Below are 16,599 nucleotides of genomic sequence, written 5' to 3'. Positions count from 1 at the left end.
AGGAGAACCTTAAACAACCAAAGCAGTAAAATGCAAAATGCATAGCCTATTAATTCAGCAGTCATATTAATCCAGAAACATCATATTTAACACTCAAACAGTGACAGGGAGCATTTTTTTTTTTTTTTTTACTTTTAATACTTTAAGTACATTTTTCTGTTAATTCTTAGCTACAAGCTTTTTGAATGCGGGGACTCTTACTTGTGGCGTCCTCTTACTGAAGTGAAGACCCTGAGTACTTCTTCCACCACCGGTTGTGTCCCTTCCTAGACCGAATATTTATATAAAAAAAAGAAAAAGAAAAAGTTAATTATTGAATAATTCATTGGAGCGGATTAGAAGTCAGTGGGCGTGACGCCGTGTCACGTGATCAAAGTTGTTTACCACGTGTCCCGCGCGTCACCTCTTCGACAGACGCCACAGAGACACTGAGGACAGCCAGCAGTTGTTGTTATTGTAGCTTAACGTTGTCATCTACAGGAGCTGGAGGGCTCGAGTGGTGCATCGGATTCCTCGTTCTGCTCTGCTGACTCTCAGATCATGAATAACTCTTGAAGACAGCTGGAGGAAAAAAGAAAGAAAGAAAGAGAGCCACGCTGTTCCTGGTTCTCCAAACATTAGAAGCTGGCAGGTCCCCCCCCCATCACAACAGAGCTAGTAGCCAGCTAGTTGCTTTCTCAAGTCATGGAGTGGCTGGGCAACGGAGCTTCGTGTCCCCCCGACGGAGAGTCCAGCAGGGACCCAGCTTCGACGCACGACGGCCTCGGTGGTGTCCGTCCTCACCGACAGGTAATGGGCTCCCCGTCCTTTTGGCCCCCGGAAGGTGTTAACGTAACGGTATTAAGAGCGTGCTAACCAGCTAAGCCATTAAAGTGAGTCCGTGCCAAAGTTACGCATCCTGACAAGTGAGTACTTTGTGAGTTACAGGCTGTCGTACGCGGTGTTACACTTTATTTATCCAGTAGCCCTGTTTCTGAACTTCACAACGGTGGAATCAGTTTGCTTGGAGAGTGCAGCTGTCTCGGTGCAACACTTCATCAGTGTCCTGTCTGCAGAGCTGCTCGTTCACCTCGTGTCCTCGATGTCCCCGGACACTTGACAGCTGTGCGTAATGGCTAGAAAAGCCATTTGGTTTGTTTGGCAGCCATGTCAAAGCATGAGTAAATGGAAACGCGCTTGTATTTATTTTTAGCCCTCCCGCGCCTCACCCCGTATCAAATAATACAGTATGTTGGTGGTCATGACGGGCTCATGGCCTACATTTAATATGTGACTCACAATGATGCAGCAGTTTGTCAGCTGTTCAAAACACATGTTCAAACTAGGTAGAAATTGTGTGCGCGAAAATGGATTAATATTCACAATTTAAAGGCCCCCGGTGACGTGGAGGCCTTTCGGGAGGATGTTGCTCATGTGGCCTCTGTGACTTCCGCATGTTTCATTTAAAAGGTGCAATAGATGGATTACATTAAGCAAATTAAAATGCACAACTTTATTCTATTTCTATTCTACTTGTAAAAAGTATGGATTTGTAATTTGACTGCACTGGCAGTATTTGACTAATCCCTTTTTATTTCCATTTACCAAACACCAGCCAGCATCATCGCACCTTTGTGATTGTGCCATGGCGTCGCTCTGCCAGAGCCAGCAGCGCTGTGTGAAGGCCTCCATCGTCTCCAGCTGGAGACTGGCCGAGGCGCAGGACCAGCTATGCTCTTTAGGAGTGCACAGCTCTGAGTCACTGGAGCAGGAGCGTGCTCGGTCTCTGGCCTGCCCCACAGAGCTCACGCACACTGAGGAGGAGTGGCGCAGGAAGGAGAGCATGCTGGGAGGTCAGGAACCCAGCCGCAGTCCTGTCCTCAGAGCTGTTGGAAGTTGGGATGTTTTCAACAAGGTAAATCTGTAAATACATAAATCAAATACAATAATTGCAAACAGAACTTGCAGCTACTTGTTTGTGTGGACGTTCTCTCTACTGACCACGTAGTCATATAATCATAAACACTCACTCACTGCATGTCTTCTCTCTGCTCCAGAGTATAATCAATGTCCAAAATCAGCCTGTAGACATGGATCAGGACAAGTGCAAAACTTTTCTCCAAAAGTATGAAGAAGAGCTCAGGCATTTTGGTAAGTGACACACTAAATTACAATGTCTTGCCTCGCCCTCAGATTAACAGCAAAAAAAATAAGTGTTTAGTTGTTGTTTTTTTTTAAGTTAAATAAAATGTGGCTTAAAGATTGCTGCAGGTTTATGCAGGATTTTTTTTCCCCCAGCCTCACTGGAACATGTCATATTTAGTTTTCACGTGTATACTTGTAAACCGCAGGCTACACATTTCTTGGTGTGGAAGCAGAAGTGCTGAATCAACAAGCTGAAAGAAACTCACACAAGCATGTTCCCAAAACAACTTAAATGCCTAACAGTGCAAAATGTATTTTGTTGTGGTTTTTTTCACCCTTTATTTTTGTCCCAAGACGGTAGCAAAGTGTGCAGATCTTGTTTTGAATAAGTAACTATCTCTACTATTTTTTCTTTTCCAACCATAGTTTAACTTGCAAAATTCTCCATATGGTGCCTTTTTTTTTTTTTTTTTTGTAAGTCTTTATAAGGCAAACTGATATGCTTTGTTACTCTTTGCAGGTATGTTGCGGAGATGGGACGACAGTCAACGCTTCCTTGCAGACATTCCTCAGCTCATCTGTGAGGAAACTGCCAACTACTTAATTCTGTGGTGCATGAGACTGCAGCAAGAAGGGGTGAGGTGCTCATATGACAATGAAAAATATCACTGAGGGATTCAATTTTTAATGATTTACAAATTAAGACACACAGACAATGACCTGAATATTAAAACGCTATCATTGTTTGCAATAGATGTCCAAATGTCAGATATGTTTAACCTTACAAATAAATCTTCACTCTCCACTGATGTAGTGACACACAATGTGAGGGTGCTAGATATCCAGAATATACAATTGTAGTGTCCAGGCTCTGTAGAAATCCAACATCTTCAGTCAGATGCTTCAGACATCTTGACAAGTTAAGAAGATAACTTATTGACTGGCGCTGCAGTGAGTTTACAGTCCTCAGTAGCTGTAAATACAGTATATACAACATTACATACAATTAATAGAATTCAGTAATTACTGTATTGTACAAGTAATTTCAAATGCAACTGGAAAATGAGTATAGGTTTGAAAAAAAAAAGAAAAAAAAGTGCTTTACACACCTAGAGAAGTTAAACAGGTAACCAGACATTCTGAAACCAGCTTTGTGTTTTGTGTCCTGCAGAAAGAAGCACTGATGGAGCAGGTGGCGCACCAAGCTGTGGTTATGCAGTTCATCCTGGAGATGGCTTTGAATTCTCGGCAGGATCCTCGAGGCTGCTTCAGACAGTTCTTTCACAAAGCCAAAGTAAGACACACACACACACACATATCTGATTATTGAATGTCCTGTACCTCCCTGTGGCTTTTATACTACTGTATACAGTAACAACATTTATCACAGCTTTCCTGAGTTAGCAACTCCATCCAGGATTTCTTCAGGGAGACAAAAGCTTGCAAGCATTATTATTTTTATTTTGTTTTAAGTGGATTTACTCTTGGGTTTTGCTATTATTGTTGTGAACAGTGGAAGTTAAATTACCTTAATCCCCCTTCAGACAAGTGTTGTTTTCTTGAAGCCACCTTACCTAATATTATTGCCTTTGTTGCTTTGTAGGAAGGACAAGATGTCTACTTAGAGGTCTTCTACACAGAACTTGGGGCCTTCAAACAGAGAGTTAAAGAATACACACTCAAATGTAGAGAGGATACGTCCAGCACTGCACAGCAGAACAGTGGCACAAAGTGCAGACTCGACCCCAAAGAAGAGACAGTACCTCCAGTAAGTGCTCTTTGGTCTTTCTCCGAGTACCATTGAGGCTTGTAGCCTCTTGCAGTTACACCATGCAGCTGTGAGATGACCCCATTGAGGTATTGTGTATTAGTCCTCTCTCATGCTGACACTTATTTTCATATTTGCCTGCTCATGTTCACTTTCAAGACATGTGTATCTATCGTGTGTACTTTAAAGCAGCTGGGAGGGATTCACAGGAAACACAGAATAAAACTGCACAATTTAGCACCGGTGGCCAAAGTTGAGTTTACCTTCAAACCAGGACTGAGGGTTCACCATGTTGCCGAGGTTACCAAGGAGACAAGATGTGCTTAAAGCATTTGCAGACAGAAACTTGGCAGAAAATCCTCCTTCAAACATCATTACTGCATCCACACTAATCTGTAAACATCTGACTCTCTGGACGTGAGATATCACAAGCTAAAAGCTGCTAACTATGAAGTGCAGATCCATGTTGTTAATGTGACTACAGCTTCACAGTTGATGTTTCTACTTGTGTTACATCCCTGAATTTTTTTTTTATTTTTTTTTGGAGCTGATCAACAGGCATTATCATTAAAAGAAACAGCACGTAGTGAAATGGTTCATATACCTGATTTTGGTTTTGTGGTTATGTATTCTTCATAACTGACGATCTGAAGTTCTGAATGATTTCTTGACTTCAAATAAAATGATAAATGGTTTCATACCCTTTCACTGAACTCCGCCTCACTCCAGTTTTATCATGGTGGTCAACAGAGAGCTCCTTGGATGACGAGGCTCAGGTTTTGTCCTGATATGCATCTCAAGGATTAATGAAGCAAACCAGGATGCACTTCTGCAACAGCAAAGTTTTCACTTAAGTTAAAGGGCAAACATCCATTTAAATATTAAATTGACAACTCAATAAAGTGTGCAAAAAGTGCCGGTCTGAACTTTGTGCAACCACAAAGTTCACAAAGTGGAACTCTGCCAGCTTCAACCAGTTTAATCGGTCACAGTGTAATCAAGTGGTCACTCTCAAGAGTCCTAAGCTGCCCGTTTCATACACATTACATGTCACTATTGTGCATGACAGTGTAAACTAAATACAGACATGAAAGAGATTTTTTTATTTTGGGTAGGAATTTCAATATTCAGATGAAGTCATGTGTGAAAGTGTCCAATCGGCATATAACACAGACTACCTGCTAAACTTGATCATTGCAGTTTGAAAGCCCTTTGTAAGTGAGAGACAATGGGGCTGCCACCCTTCTGTTGGCCCCAAAGGTTGACAAGCTGCCAAGTATCTACACAGAGAGAGAAGAAAAAAAAACCTCCTTCTCTTCTCAAGGGGCATGAAGCCTGTTGAAACTGAAGCTGGTCCTGATTTAGAATTTGTGCGGTTTTTCCTCTAGAAACATCTCACTTCACCTCATTTTGAACTCAGTTTCTAGGGTGTAGGTGTAGGATACATATTTGAGAAACTGCCTGCACAGATTTGTCTTGGTACAATCTGCACAGCCAGAAATTTGAAGTGACAACGATTGAAATTTTAGTTTCAGCTCAGATCAGTACATAAGATGTTGCAAAGGCAGAGTGCAGTTACACAGCCATTATAATCCCTCTAACAAAGTTACATTAGGTTAATCCCTCCCTCTCTCCCTTTAAACCTATTTTTATTCTGATTTGAGCATGACAATCCTCACCTCCTGATTGTTTTTTCAGTTGGACCTCTCCTGTCTTCCCCCAGCAGGTGTCAGAGTATCCTATGAAGCGCTGTTTAGAGGCCGGACTTTGGACAAGCACAGGGTGGTGGACAAAGGATGACTCCACAGAGACAGACGACATGCGCATGATGGAGACCTCTTAGAGATCGTAGGATCTGCCCCTGCCTTTCTTCCATCTCCATCATCTCCCCGTCTGGGAACACCCTGAGTTTCAAGCCCCTCTTTATACTAAAAGGAACAGACATTATCATCAGTCACTTAAACTGCGATTTTCAGTGAAGAGCCTGCGGGGAATAATGTGTCACGAATGACAAACAATTATCTGTGTTGCCGTTAGTGTGTGGCCGTGGTTGGTGTCTGATGAGCTGGCTCCTGCAGTGTCTTTTGCCAGCTAAATGCATGTTGTGCCATAACCACTGTTTGACAGACGGGAGTTCTTACATGCTCCAAGCCAGTTATTTTCTATTTCTCACTGATCAGAGAAATTTCCTCACACACACACACAAAAAAAGCAAAGATAACTGACTAACAACATGTTTTATCCAGACAACACAAACAATACTAAAACCAATACAGTCAGAGAGGTACCAAATCCAATGCCTGAAGCAGGACTCGGGTCAGGAGACATTCGAGGAAGATTGTTAAAGGTTAAGTTTGAGAGGAGCATAACAGATCAATGGCTGCAAATAATATTAAGCCAAAAAGTTGTATGTACAGTATTGCAAACTGTGATATGAGGTTAAATGTAACACTGTCTGATCTACAGGTCCAGTATAAGGTAACTACTTTAAAAAGAAAGTGTACTTTTTGGTATGTGTGACCTGTTGAATTATTACATGTAAATCATGAGGAAAAAAAACATGCTTTTTATAACAAAGAGCTTAGCATGTTTGGAGTAGTATAAGACAAATGTTGCCTGAGAGTTTGGCTTGAGGTCATTTTCGTACCATAACATTGATAAAAAAAACTAGACATCACATCCCTTCAATTTGTGTGACATAAATTGGCTCACTATAAGCGATCTTACTCGTTTTATTATAATGTGCAAAGAGCTGTTTGAATATGTTTCATGTCTGAATCTCTAGTACAAACTTTTATATACAGTCTATGGTACAAACAGAAAGCAAGAGTGTTTCAGTTGTAGTTTCCTGGATTTGCATGCTATCTTCAGCCATTATTTTGACAGACCAGATTGAAAGTATAATCCAAGTAAAAATTGGATTGGCCAGATTGGCCCTATTGGCTTCCACAGCTTTCAGGCTCACACCTGATCTGCATGTTAAGAAGTTGCACACGAGCTCACAGGCCTCTCAGGCTGATTATAAAAGAGGATAAATAAAGCCGCATGTGTGGAGGCCCTTTCAGTTAACACAGTTTAAAAATAATTAACAAGTCAAAAACTTGTGTTTCAACTTTAGCGCAGCTTTTGTCATACAGTACAGTTACTGTGTCATTACCTGATTGTTGCCATTCCTTGTTGTGCCAGTAAGGACATCAAGAGTGGCTTTTCTTCTTTCTTTTTAGGTATAACAATCTGAAGCGCTCAATAAAACAGATCCTTTTATCAGACAACACTGCTTTTACTAATGCAGAATGGTTGTGATCATCAATGTGGCCTTACATCTTTTACTTTAAACACTTGGCTGTGTGACAGGGTGACAAAGCTGTTGATACAAGTTGAGGATCTCTTAAATAAAAGAGGATAAAGGTGGTGATATTCTGTTTTCCAAAAAGTCTTCCTTAGTGTTGTCTGGAGGGTTTGTAATTAAACAAATGTAATTTTCAACCCTTATTAACATGCATCTTTGGCACTAAGGTTTTATCTGTTTTGTTAGTTGAACTGTGCTGACAAAATGGATATAAATTCACCCAGGAGACAACACGCCTACAAGGAGTCGTAATCCACAAAAGTAATTGTTGTGCACTTCACAGCATTGGTTCTTTCTTTTCAGTGACAACATTTTTTAGCTTTTCACAAAAATAGTTTGTTACAAATTGAAGCAGCTTCCTATATGGCAAAGATGAATACTGAGTAATAGTGCATGGTTTTTAGTATTTGAGACAACATCATATACAATATTTTGCTCCCTTGGGATTGAGTGCTTCATTGGTTCACATAATCAAAATCTATCATTTTAACCAACACATTTCAAATCATGCCACATTTGTCATTTTTGTTACCAGCTTGCATTGAGTACCCAGCACTTGAAACCAAGTCACAACCACCAGTTTCCCTAATAAGTGCTCTGCAGACTTTCGTCTGCGTTTTGTTTTAAAGTTCTTGATTCTGGTATCAACACCCGAGTTGGAGCTAAAAACAAAACAAAACAAAAACCACCAGTATGGAGAAGAGAAGGAAAAAAAGGGCTAAGCTCTCCATCAAGAGACTTTTAAAGTATGTGTGTATGCAGAAAGGAGATCTCTGCATCTGAATGTGTCCTGCACTTTATATTTCTCTTTTCAAAACAAATCATTTTGAATAGGTCAAGGGGTGTGTTTGAAGCACTTGACTTTATTATTCTTCCTCATCCTGTATTATTGATTTTGTCACTTTTTTGTTGTGTGTCCAGTCATGCAGAATTGTGTTTTGTTTTACTCTTGTATTCTGTTGTTAGCTGCCTTTTTTTTTTGTCACAGGGGAGCTGTTGCCAGATTTATTAGGTTTCCAGTTTATCTGTTCCTTTTTATAATAATAGTCTTTATTTAACAATACAACAAAAATCAGCATAAAAAAAAAAATCCACTGAGCAGCACGATCAGTAGGATTTTTACTGCGGTCTGTGCATTATGATGCGTTAAATATAGTTCCTGACTTGAAGCTGCTGTGTGATGCATTGTTGATGGTGCAATGCAGCTATCATCATCTCTCAATGAGTCATTATTTCACTGATTTACATCTGCTCTGTGCAGCACAGGTCTGGAGCAGTTCATATATAAAAAGTATCATGAAAAATGTAATAACACAAAGACAGGTATTTTCAGTAGTGAGGCTAAATGATGTGCTGTTGTGGACTTAAATGTTTTCTTTTTCTACTTTTTTTTTTTTTTTTGTCCACCACGACTATTCAACTATGCAAAATAATTGTTGGGCCTATATTGCTGTACTGAAACTGTGTCCACTGTCTCTGGTGTCTTGACCTCCTTAATCCTGTGTTCCTGAAGTGGATCAGAGTCTGTGTCTTGAGACTTGGTGTAGGACATGTTACTGTCACTTAGCAACAAGCTTTAGGAAAATGGTATGAGATTTAGCTTTTCTTGCTCCTCTAGCAACTCAAATACAAAACCAGAGCTGCAGTAAATGTTTGTGTCTTGTCAGTCACTACAGTTCATTGTAAACTTGCAGTAACTACACAATGGGACCCTTTGACATTTAAAACTTGAGAACTTCAAAATGGCTTTGTCATTAAATACTAGGGAGACTCCATTGATTTTACACCTCAAAGTCTCTTTACAGGTCCTGGGAGTGCTACTGCATATGTAAAATAAAGTTGTGTAAAGCCTTTTGTGGCTGCTGAAGGAGTTTTGTGTGAATTCAGATACATGTATAACGAGTCGGTTGGGGTAGAAGAGAAGTTTGAAAGAAGTGAGCTCACCAGATCTCTGTAGCCTGCTGGCCATTTCAGTTGTAGGCTAGAGGGTCAAGGCTAAATCAGCCTCCATTAGCATAACACCAAAACAGTAGTTACATTGTGGGTAGTGTAGACGCTGTGTTTTGGCAATCAAGAATGCATGGGAAAAAAAATAAAACTGGTTCTGCAGCTGGGGAGCAATATTAGGTTGATGGGTTACAACTTTAACTATTTTAGGGGCAGTCCAAATCAGTTAAATTAAAACAACGACTGGGATTCTAAATTGTGTCATTCTGGTTACAGTATTATACCTTTATTCTGATTCATAAATACATGTGACACAGTTATATCTCTGAAGAGAAAATATACTTTCAAACATTGTATTCAAGTGCTGAGGAGTACACAGGATAACCAGGAAACAATCAATCCATACATTACATTGCATGGCAAGTTAGTTTGTGGCTTTTAACCTGACAAAACATTATCTGGAGCGAAGTGCAAAAATACAGCAGGTCAACTTTAAACTCTGATATCCTTCGATAAGACGATAGCCGCGTACAAACTGTGTTAACATACGTGTTAATATATTTTTCAGGTGTCAAGTCACAGTAAAAGGCAAACATCAGTCGATAGACAACAAGGAATGTCTGGTTAACATGGAAATAATGTGGCATGTTTCAGAAGCGCCACTAAGACTTGAGGTGGTTGAAAGAAGCTGTTACACAATAATGGTTCCTTGTGATGATTAGAAATATTAAATATAAGTGTGGTGGATTTATAGAATATTTTATATGGATTTAATCCATCCTCATAAAAAAGTATTTACAAACTACATTCACTGAGCTACTTGTTACATTGTCAGAAGCAACAAAAGGCACTGGAGTGTAATATTGAATTTACAGTAATTGGTATTACATGGCATATTTCCCTTTTAGGTAGCTATAAGAAACAGTCCCAGTAAGGCAGTTAGTCACACCTTTGTTATGCTTGAGGTGAAAGTTCACTATAGGATTTCTCATAGAAAATACAGAAAATAATCTGTAAGGTCTCTTAGATAGACCTCGGGGTCTTGCTGGTTTATAAAGGCACATTATGGAATGAGGAGACAATTAATATGAAGTGTATGTTTGAAGGATTTTGCACACACACCCTGAGGTACTCAAAACTCGTTTGAGCCACAATGTGGAAACAGAGCCACAGTCATAAAGTGAGCATTTCAAAAGTGAAGCTTCCCAACATTTGCACTTGTGTTGGACAACATCAATTACTGTATATGAACTTGATCCTTATTTTGAAAATGCAAAATATATTACTACAACATAGGTGGCTCTCCTTTTGTTTCATAGAAAGTGGCTGGTAAACTTAAGCCCTTTGTGTGCGTTCTTCTCAGGCTTTCTATGCCATTCTCTGACTGATTGCGGCCAATTTTCTGTGCAGGAACACCTCAACATGTGGCCATATCTTGTTGGTTTCTGTCCCCGAGAAGGTCTCAAGCACACCTTTACTCCTGAATGGGCAAAAACACAGAAAACAGTCACTATTTAAACTGTTATTCCAATATTACAAGACAGCAATTACAAATATACAAGCGTGTCCTATTAATCAGTTATTAACACACAGAACTAAGAACATGAACACTCTTAAAATATACTGTACAGCAAATAAAAGAAGTTAGACTGCAAGCAAAGTAAAATATGTTTTCAGTAAAATTAACACTCCTCTGCTATTCTCTGCCTTTAATTTTCTTTACTTCCTGCAAATGATAAACCAACTTTCAAGCACTCTGGTAAAAATAAGTGGGACAGCACATCCCTGTGGCTTAAAGGGAATAAATAGAGTGTAATATATTTTCCTGCCCAATTAGTCCAGAAATAGAAAATATGATGCATGTACTTGCAAACTACACTCTTTTTTTCCTCGGTTTTATTGATTCTGATAAACCAATGTTTATCTATTCATTTAATAAGGAGGAAATTCCAGCTACACAACTAGCTTATCTTGTTGGCATGTGATTCTTAAGCAGTTTTACAGTCATGCAAGCAACTATGCAGAGTATGCACTGAAGAAAAGGTCCAAGATCAAGGTTCAGTAGCATTAGGTTGTAGCCTTTTACCTATATTTAAGCATTTATTCACAGTGCACTTGTGTGTGACTTTATGCAGTAATGCAATCAAACTTTTACCCCATTTTGCATTTCATGTCTCTATGCATTGATGCAAAATAAATAGCTAATATAGGTGATGGACATTTTAATGCTCTACCTGTAGTACTCTAAGACAGGCTCTGTCTGGGTTTCATAGGACTTCAGTCTCCGTGTGACCGTGTCTTGTTTGTCATCATCCCTCTGGACAAGAGGCTCGCCTGTCTCGTCATCAAAACCCTGGAGAAAGTACATTAACACATGTTGATGCTGATTTTATTACTCTAGCACCTTTAAAACATGTTTACTGCAAGCTACACATGGTTTAGTTTACTATTTATCATACAGAACCTCCTGAAAAACAAGTAGAAATATCATATAATAAATGTTTAACAGAAAGATATGAGGAAACATAGTTGTCATCAAGCTCTGCAGAAGCCTGACAATGCTAATATGAAGCAGAGGTGTTGGAACATGGAGACAAGCAGAGCAGTGGATGTTCAGGCCCAGGGCTGAGAAACATTAATTTACAACATCACAGAGCTTTACAGGAGGGTCGACTCCAGCGAAAACAACAGTGTGCGGCTATACTAATAGCTAAATGCTAACACCAGCATGGGACTAACATGTATGTGCAGAATTTTATGGCAATCCATCCAATATTTGTCAACATCTGGGTAGATATACGAACTGAAATAATCTTTAAGTGTGTTCACTGTTACTTGGTGAGTGACAGCTGCTCAGCGAACCAGAAGAAAAAAAGAATGATTGGCATTTTTAAACCGTGTAAGTTGCCTGATTTTATTAAAGTTCTTACGTCTGCTTCTGTTAAATTGTCCTCTGTCAAACAAGAGTGTGAGTAATAAAGTGGTAATGATTAACGGAAAATGTGCTGTTCCTCCAGACTGGACAGGAAATCGATCAGGAAATCACCACTACAGAGAAAACGCATCACCACAGCAACATTAGCTGTGAACCACTAACATAGGAACTCTAAATCATTTGGAAGACTGTACTTTGTTGACCTATAACTATATAACTTAGAATTACTACATAATGTAATTATCTTAGTACAAATACATATGCCGGTCAACTGAGCCAGGCAAGGGAGAAAGTTAAATATTCCTACTCCTATGTCGTTTTAATCTTAATGCTTGTTAATACTACTACTACTAATAATAATAATAATAATAGAAAATACTAGATGTTTAAAGGTAAAAACAAACAAACTCTGAAGAGCTTGATAATGTTATGTAATGTAATGTAATAAGTATGTAATAACAATTACACATCGTCACAAAAGAAAGATGTTTAAAAAAAAACAGTCAGAAAGTCAGAGTTCAAATAGTCAAATAACACGTGCAAGTGGATAATGTGAAAATCGATAAAAGATCACATTAACCATTTTGGTTACTTCCCAGTCTTCCTGTCTCTTTAAAAATACCAAATCTACTCTGACGGTCTTGAGTAAATCTTCAGAGCAAAGGTCTCCACTTGTATTTTCACAGCAAACAACAGGCCTGTTGTTCTGTTTTATCTTTCTAGTTTTTGTTTCTGTCTGCCACTCTTTGCAACTCTTTGTGTTGATTTTGTTGTTGTCTGTTTTCTCTGTTTACACTGCATGCTAATATTGTTTTTTTTTTTTTTTTTTAAAAAGAAGCTCAATTTCTCTGATTCCAGCTCTTTAAATGTGAGTGTTTTCTGCTTCCTTTAGTCCTCCATGATAATAAACTGAATGATCTTTGGTTGGGACTGTTTGTGGTTGGGACAAAACCAGACATTTTAGGCTGCAGCTTTGACTTTGGAAAAGAAATTGACATTTTTCTCCAATTTCTAACATTTTAAAGACCAAACAGAAAAGATTGTTGCCAGTGTTATTTGCAGTAAGACTTTACGTTTTTGAGAAACACTTTGACAGCAAGAATTCAGTGTTCTCAAGAAATAAAAATGTTCTTAATCTTAAATGAAGATCAATTTTGAACAGCAAATTGTTCCTTTTTACTGTTATTATTGAGCTCAGATTGAGTGTAAAGACTATCTGACAAACAGACACTTCAAGGGGATTTATCCTGTGAAGGCATTGCGCAACTTCAGCTGTGCAAAGTTTGGTGGTTAAAAGCAGTATGAAACTTTCAATAAACCAGCACTCAAAAGAAGGAGGGAGTAATAAGTGAAAATGTATTTACAGGGACTTTAGGTGGGTTGAAATCTGTGTTGTAGATTCTGCCGCTTGGAAGGTGAGTCCAACGAGAGGTCAGCCTCTGTTTAATGGTCTGGAAAGGTACATTGAGGTTGATGACTGTATCCACAGTGCAAGTGTCATCCAAAGCCTCTGCCTGACATACTGTACGAGGGAAACCTGGTAAAAAGACAGAAGAAAGCAACTCAAAGGGAACAAGGAACAAAGATGATTGTGAGAAGAATCTGAATTAAATATCCTGAGGTGCAAGTTAAGTATTCTCTTGAGTGGTTTATCTATTTTCAGAGAACAAACTCCAACTGCAAAGATTAATGACTGATCTCACAGGCTGCGAGACCTCGGGCAAAACATGGTAATATTCAGTTGTACAAACAATAATTTCTTAAAAGTCACAACTGCTGATAAAAACGTTTGGGCTCCTACCATCGAGCAGCCAGCTGCAACGGTCTACTGTTCTCAGGTCACTCAGGATGAGGCGAGACATGACGTCATCAGGTACGAGCTGGCCCTGATCAATACAGGACTTCATCAGCAGACCGAGCTCTGGCACAGACAGACAGACAGACAGACAGACAGACAGACAGACAGACAGACAGGATGCTGTTACACTTAACAAAATTGGGTATTTTTTTTCATGCCTGCATTTTTAATCTTGACTTTTGAAGGCTACCTTTTTCACAATATTAAAGATGAGCTGTACCTGCTTGTCAAAAGTATAATGATATTTATTTTCTTCACAAAAACTTTTGCATGTTTAAGCTGCTTCATGCTGCCAGTGTTTGCAACAGGTCCTCCTTTATGAGCAAATTCTGTGCAGTCTGGCACTCTTCACACACACACACACACACACACACACACACACACACACACACACACACACACACAGTATTTTAGATTTACAAAGGTATAATATGACATGCTGGATTACAGATAAAATATGTAAGATGATCCACAATGCACTCAGCAGAAAAAGCAGAACACTGTGACAATGTGGAACTTTTTTTCTACCATCATGCAAACTCAGTAGAAACTTTAAAGAGATAGTGCAAGAGAAGGAGGTTAAAGCAAGGGTCTCTTTGTTTTCCTTCACTTCCTCTTTAACTGGTCAAGGTCCAGCTGAAGAAAGGAATTTTCTGAGAAGCCTTGCAGATATTAGCTGACTGGGCTAATCTGCTGCTATGATTTTTTTTTTTTTATGTCAAACAGAGCAAAGGTTAAAACTTGCATGTGAACAGTCTGTTCAACAAATTGCTGTTTTCTGATTGACTGAACTTGAGTACAAGAAAGCAAAGACGAGCCGGCTATTGGCAAAGTGACAACCGTGGAGGATTACTTCTGGGAAATATATATAAATTATTTCGAAAAATGTTGATTATGTTTCATTAATTGCAGTGCTCATACCCAAAATTCGAAGGAGCAGTTTTCTCTGTATGACGAATGAGAACTCTCAAAAGTGTAAAAGTCGTAGGTTCTAATCAAAACACTTTTTGGGAAAATCCAATCAGAGATAATTAATCAAGATGAACTGCTTTGATTTCCAACCAACTCCAAATAGAGCTGCTCACCTGCCAACAAGGCAAGGACTTAGTTAAACTGGGTGTCTCTCTGTGCACTGCAGGCTTAAGGAATAACTTGGCATGAAGAGGAAACATTTATGTGTTAATAAATAATATTTAAAGCTTTATTACAAATTGGGGAAATCTTTAAACTTGCGGGATTCTCTAACCTCGCAGCTCCTCTGTCATACAATTGTAAAAACAAACCTCTTGATCCGTAGCTCCTCGTCTCAAAGAACAAAAGTTCGAAGCTTCTGTTATCTTTACAACTTTCTTTATCCTCATCCAAAGTGATATTGAGGAGCAGCGAGCCTCCATCCAAAGTTCAGGTAATGATAGGTCAAATGTTTGCAGTATAAACATAAAAGAACACCTTCTGTAACCCTGCTAACCAGTTTGACCTTGGCTAGAGGGAATTCACTGCTATTCCTGTGGTATCACAGCAATACATCAGACTGTTGTAGGAGGGGTGTTTATCATATTAGTCCAGACAACAAACCTTAGGGGGCAGAGTTTTTATTTGCTACACTGTAGACAATACTTTGTGTGTATAGCCTGCTTGGAGCATATCTGCAGTTATTATATGAAAATGTCTATCTCCTTTGTTAACATGTAAAACAATGTTGACCTATAAGATCACTTCTTCCTGATTTAGAGAGGACACACTTTCTTACCGGTTTTTGCGTTGATGTTGGCTCTTAAGATGTCCCCACTCGAGATGTGTTTCAGGCCAAAACTTTTGGATATGCGGAGAGATACTGTTCCTTTCCCCGAGCCCGGAGGTCCCATGATGACAGCACGGACAAGCCTTTGTAGAACCATTCTCACACGAATGTGGCTTGAATTTGAGTTTCTACGAGCCGAATGACTGTGAAAGCCCTGGATGCTGGATCGGCGCAGGTCTGCAGCGTATTTCCCTTCCCAAGTGCGCAACGTAATAAAGAGTGGGTGCGACTTAAACAGACAGTTTCTTCAGAAGAACTGGAGTGGAAAAGGAGGAAGAGGAAAGAGATGAGAAAAAAAATACGGCCAGCAGGCGGCAATGTCAAATGAGGATGTACACCGTTGACTAAACTCACGACGCACTCCGACGAAAAATGAGCTCCTTTCTCTGGCGTGTTGAAAAACTTAGTCGTCTGTGTCCCTGTTTGCACTTTATGTATTCGTTATATAACACGGTTATGTAATTGGTCCACGGCGGAAAAAAAAAAAAAAAAAAAAAAAAAGCTCGCTTGCAAGGTTGCCGTCATTAATCCCTTCCGAGCCGGGATCCGCTGAGCAGCCAGACCTGCAGATTTAGCAGGCAGGCTGGATTGAACAACAACCAAGGCCATCACTACTGTTAGGCTTTAATATTAATTTAAAATCGCTTTCAAAGCGTTAACTTGTGTTTGCAGAGATGTTTGCATATACGTTGATCTAAATATGTCGGTTTAGAGTCACTCTAAACACATTGGAAAAACCTGTAAATCGTTTTGAAAATGACAGTTCACTTTCATGCACGTTTTTTTTTTTTTTTTTTTTTTTTTTTTTTTTTTTTTT

General features: G+C 39.2%; 2 protein-coding genes across 3 annotated transcripts; one reads left to right on the top strand and one right to left on the bottom strand.

The window, feature by feature from the left end:
* The first annotated feature begins 442 nt into the window (after window positions 1-442).
* Window positions 443-9,108, top strand: cdc37l1 (cell division cycle 37-like 1). Of its 2 annotated transcripts, none has more exons than XM_069163482.1 (7): window positions 443-789; window positions 1,595-1,894; window positions 2,037-2,130; window positions 2,645-2,760; window positions 3,296-3,418; window positions 3,728-3,892; window positions 5,619-9,108. In XM_069163482.1, exons 1-7 carry the CDS (start codon window positions 685-687, stop codon window positions 5,733-5,735), a joined length of 1,020 nt encoding a protein of 339 aa, XP_069019583.1. In that variant the 5' UTR covers window positions 443-684; the 3' UTR covers window positions 5,736-9,108. The 2 variants fall into 2 exon arrangements, with proteins under 2 accessions (XP_069019583.1, XP_069019574.1); XM_069163473.1 differs by having other exon boundaries at window positions 445-789; window positions 5,616-9,108.
* On the bottom strand, window positions 8,613-16,221 carry ak3 (adenylate kinase 3). The gene is made up of 6 exons (XM_069163494.1): window positions 16,137-16,221; window positions 15,732-16,038; window positions 13,925-14,044; window positions 13,488-13,660; window positions 11,423-11,541; window positions 8,613-10,668 (listed from the first exon to the last, which is right to left on the bottom strand). The coding sequence occupies exons 2-6, from the start codon at window positions 15,877-15,879 to the stop codon at window positions 10,557-10,559; spliced, it is 672 nt and encodes a 223-aa protein (XP_069019595.1). The 5' UTR covers window positions 15,880-16,038; window positions 16,137-16,221; the 3' UTR covers window positions 8,613-10,556.
* Window positions 16,222-16,599: the final 378 nt, after the last annotated feature.

The sequence above is a fragment of the Embiotoca jacksoni genome, unplaced genomic scaffold (assembly GCF_022577435.1).
Source record: "Embiotoca jacksoni isolate LCO1_2020_lvr unplaced genomic scaffold, fEmbJac1.0.p SCAF_10, whole genome shotgun sequence".
Classification (NCBI taxonomy): Eukaryota; Metazoa; Chordata; class Actinopteri; family Embiotocidae; genus Embiotoca; species Embiotoca jacksoni.
The sequence above is the reverse complement of the archived record's forward strand: the minus strand, read 5'-3'. Positions and strand labels throughout refer to the sequence as shown.

Coding starts and splice junctions, on each gene's coding strand:
- cdc37l1 (XM_069163473.1), top strand. CDS start 685: ATGGAGTGGCTGGGCAACGGAGCTTCGTGTCCCCCCGACGGAGAGTCC. Junction 3,419..3,727: donor AGTTCTTTCACAAAGCCAAA/GTAAGACACACA, acceptor GTTGCTTTGTAG/GAAGGACAAGATGTCTACTT. Junction 3,893..5,615: donor AAGAAGAGACAGTACCTCCA/GTAAGTGCTCTT, acceptor GTCTTCCCCCAG/CAGGTGTCAGAGTATCCTAT.
- ak3 (XM_069163494.1), bottom strand. CDS start 15,879: ATGGTTCTACAAAGGCTTGTCCGTGCTGTCATCATGGGACCTCCGGGC. Junction 14,045..15,731: donor CAACATCAACGCAAAAACCG/GTAAGAAAGTGT, acceptor TGTCTGTGCCAG/AGCTCGGTCTGCTGATGAAG. Junction 10,669..11,422: donor CCTGTCTTAGAGTACTACAG/GTAGAGCATTAA, acceptor TTGCCCATTCAG/GAGTAAAGGTGTGCTTGAGA.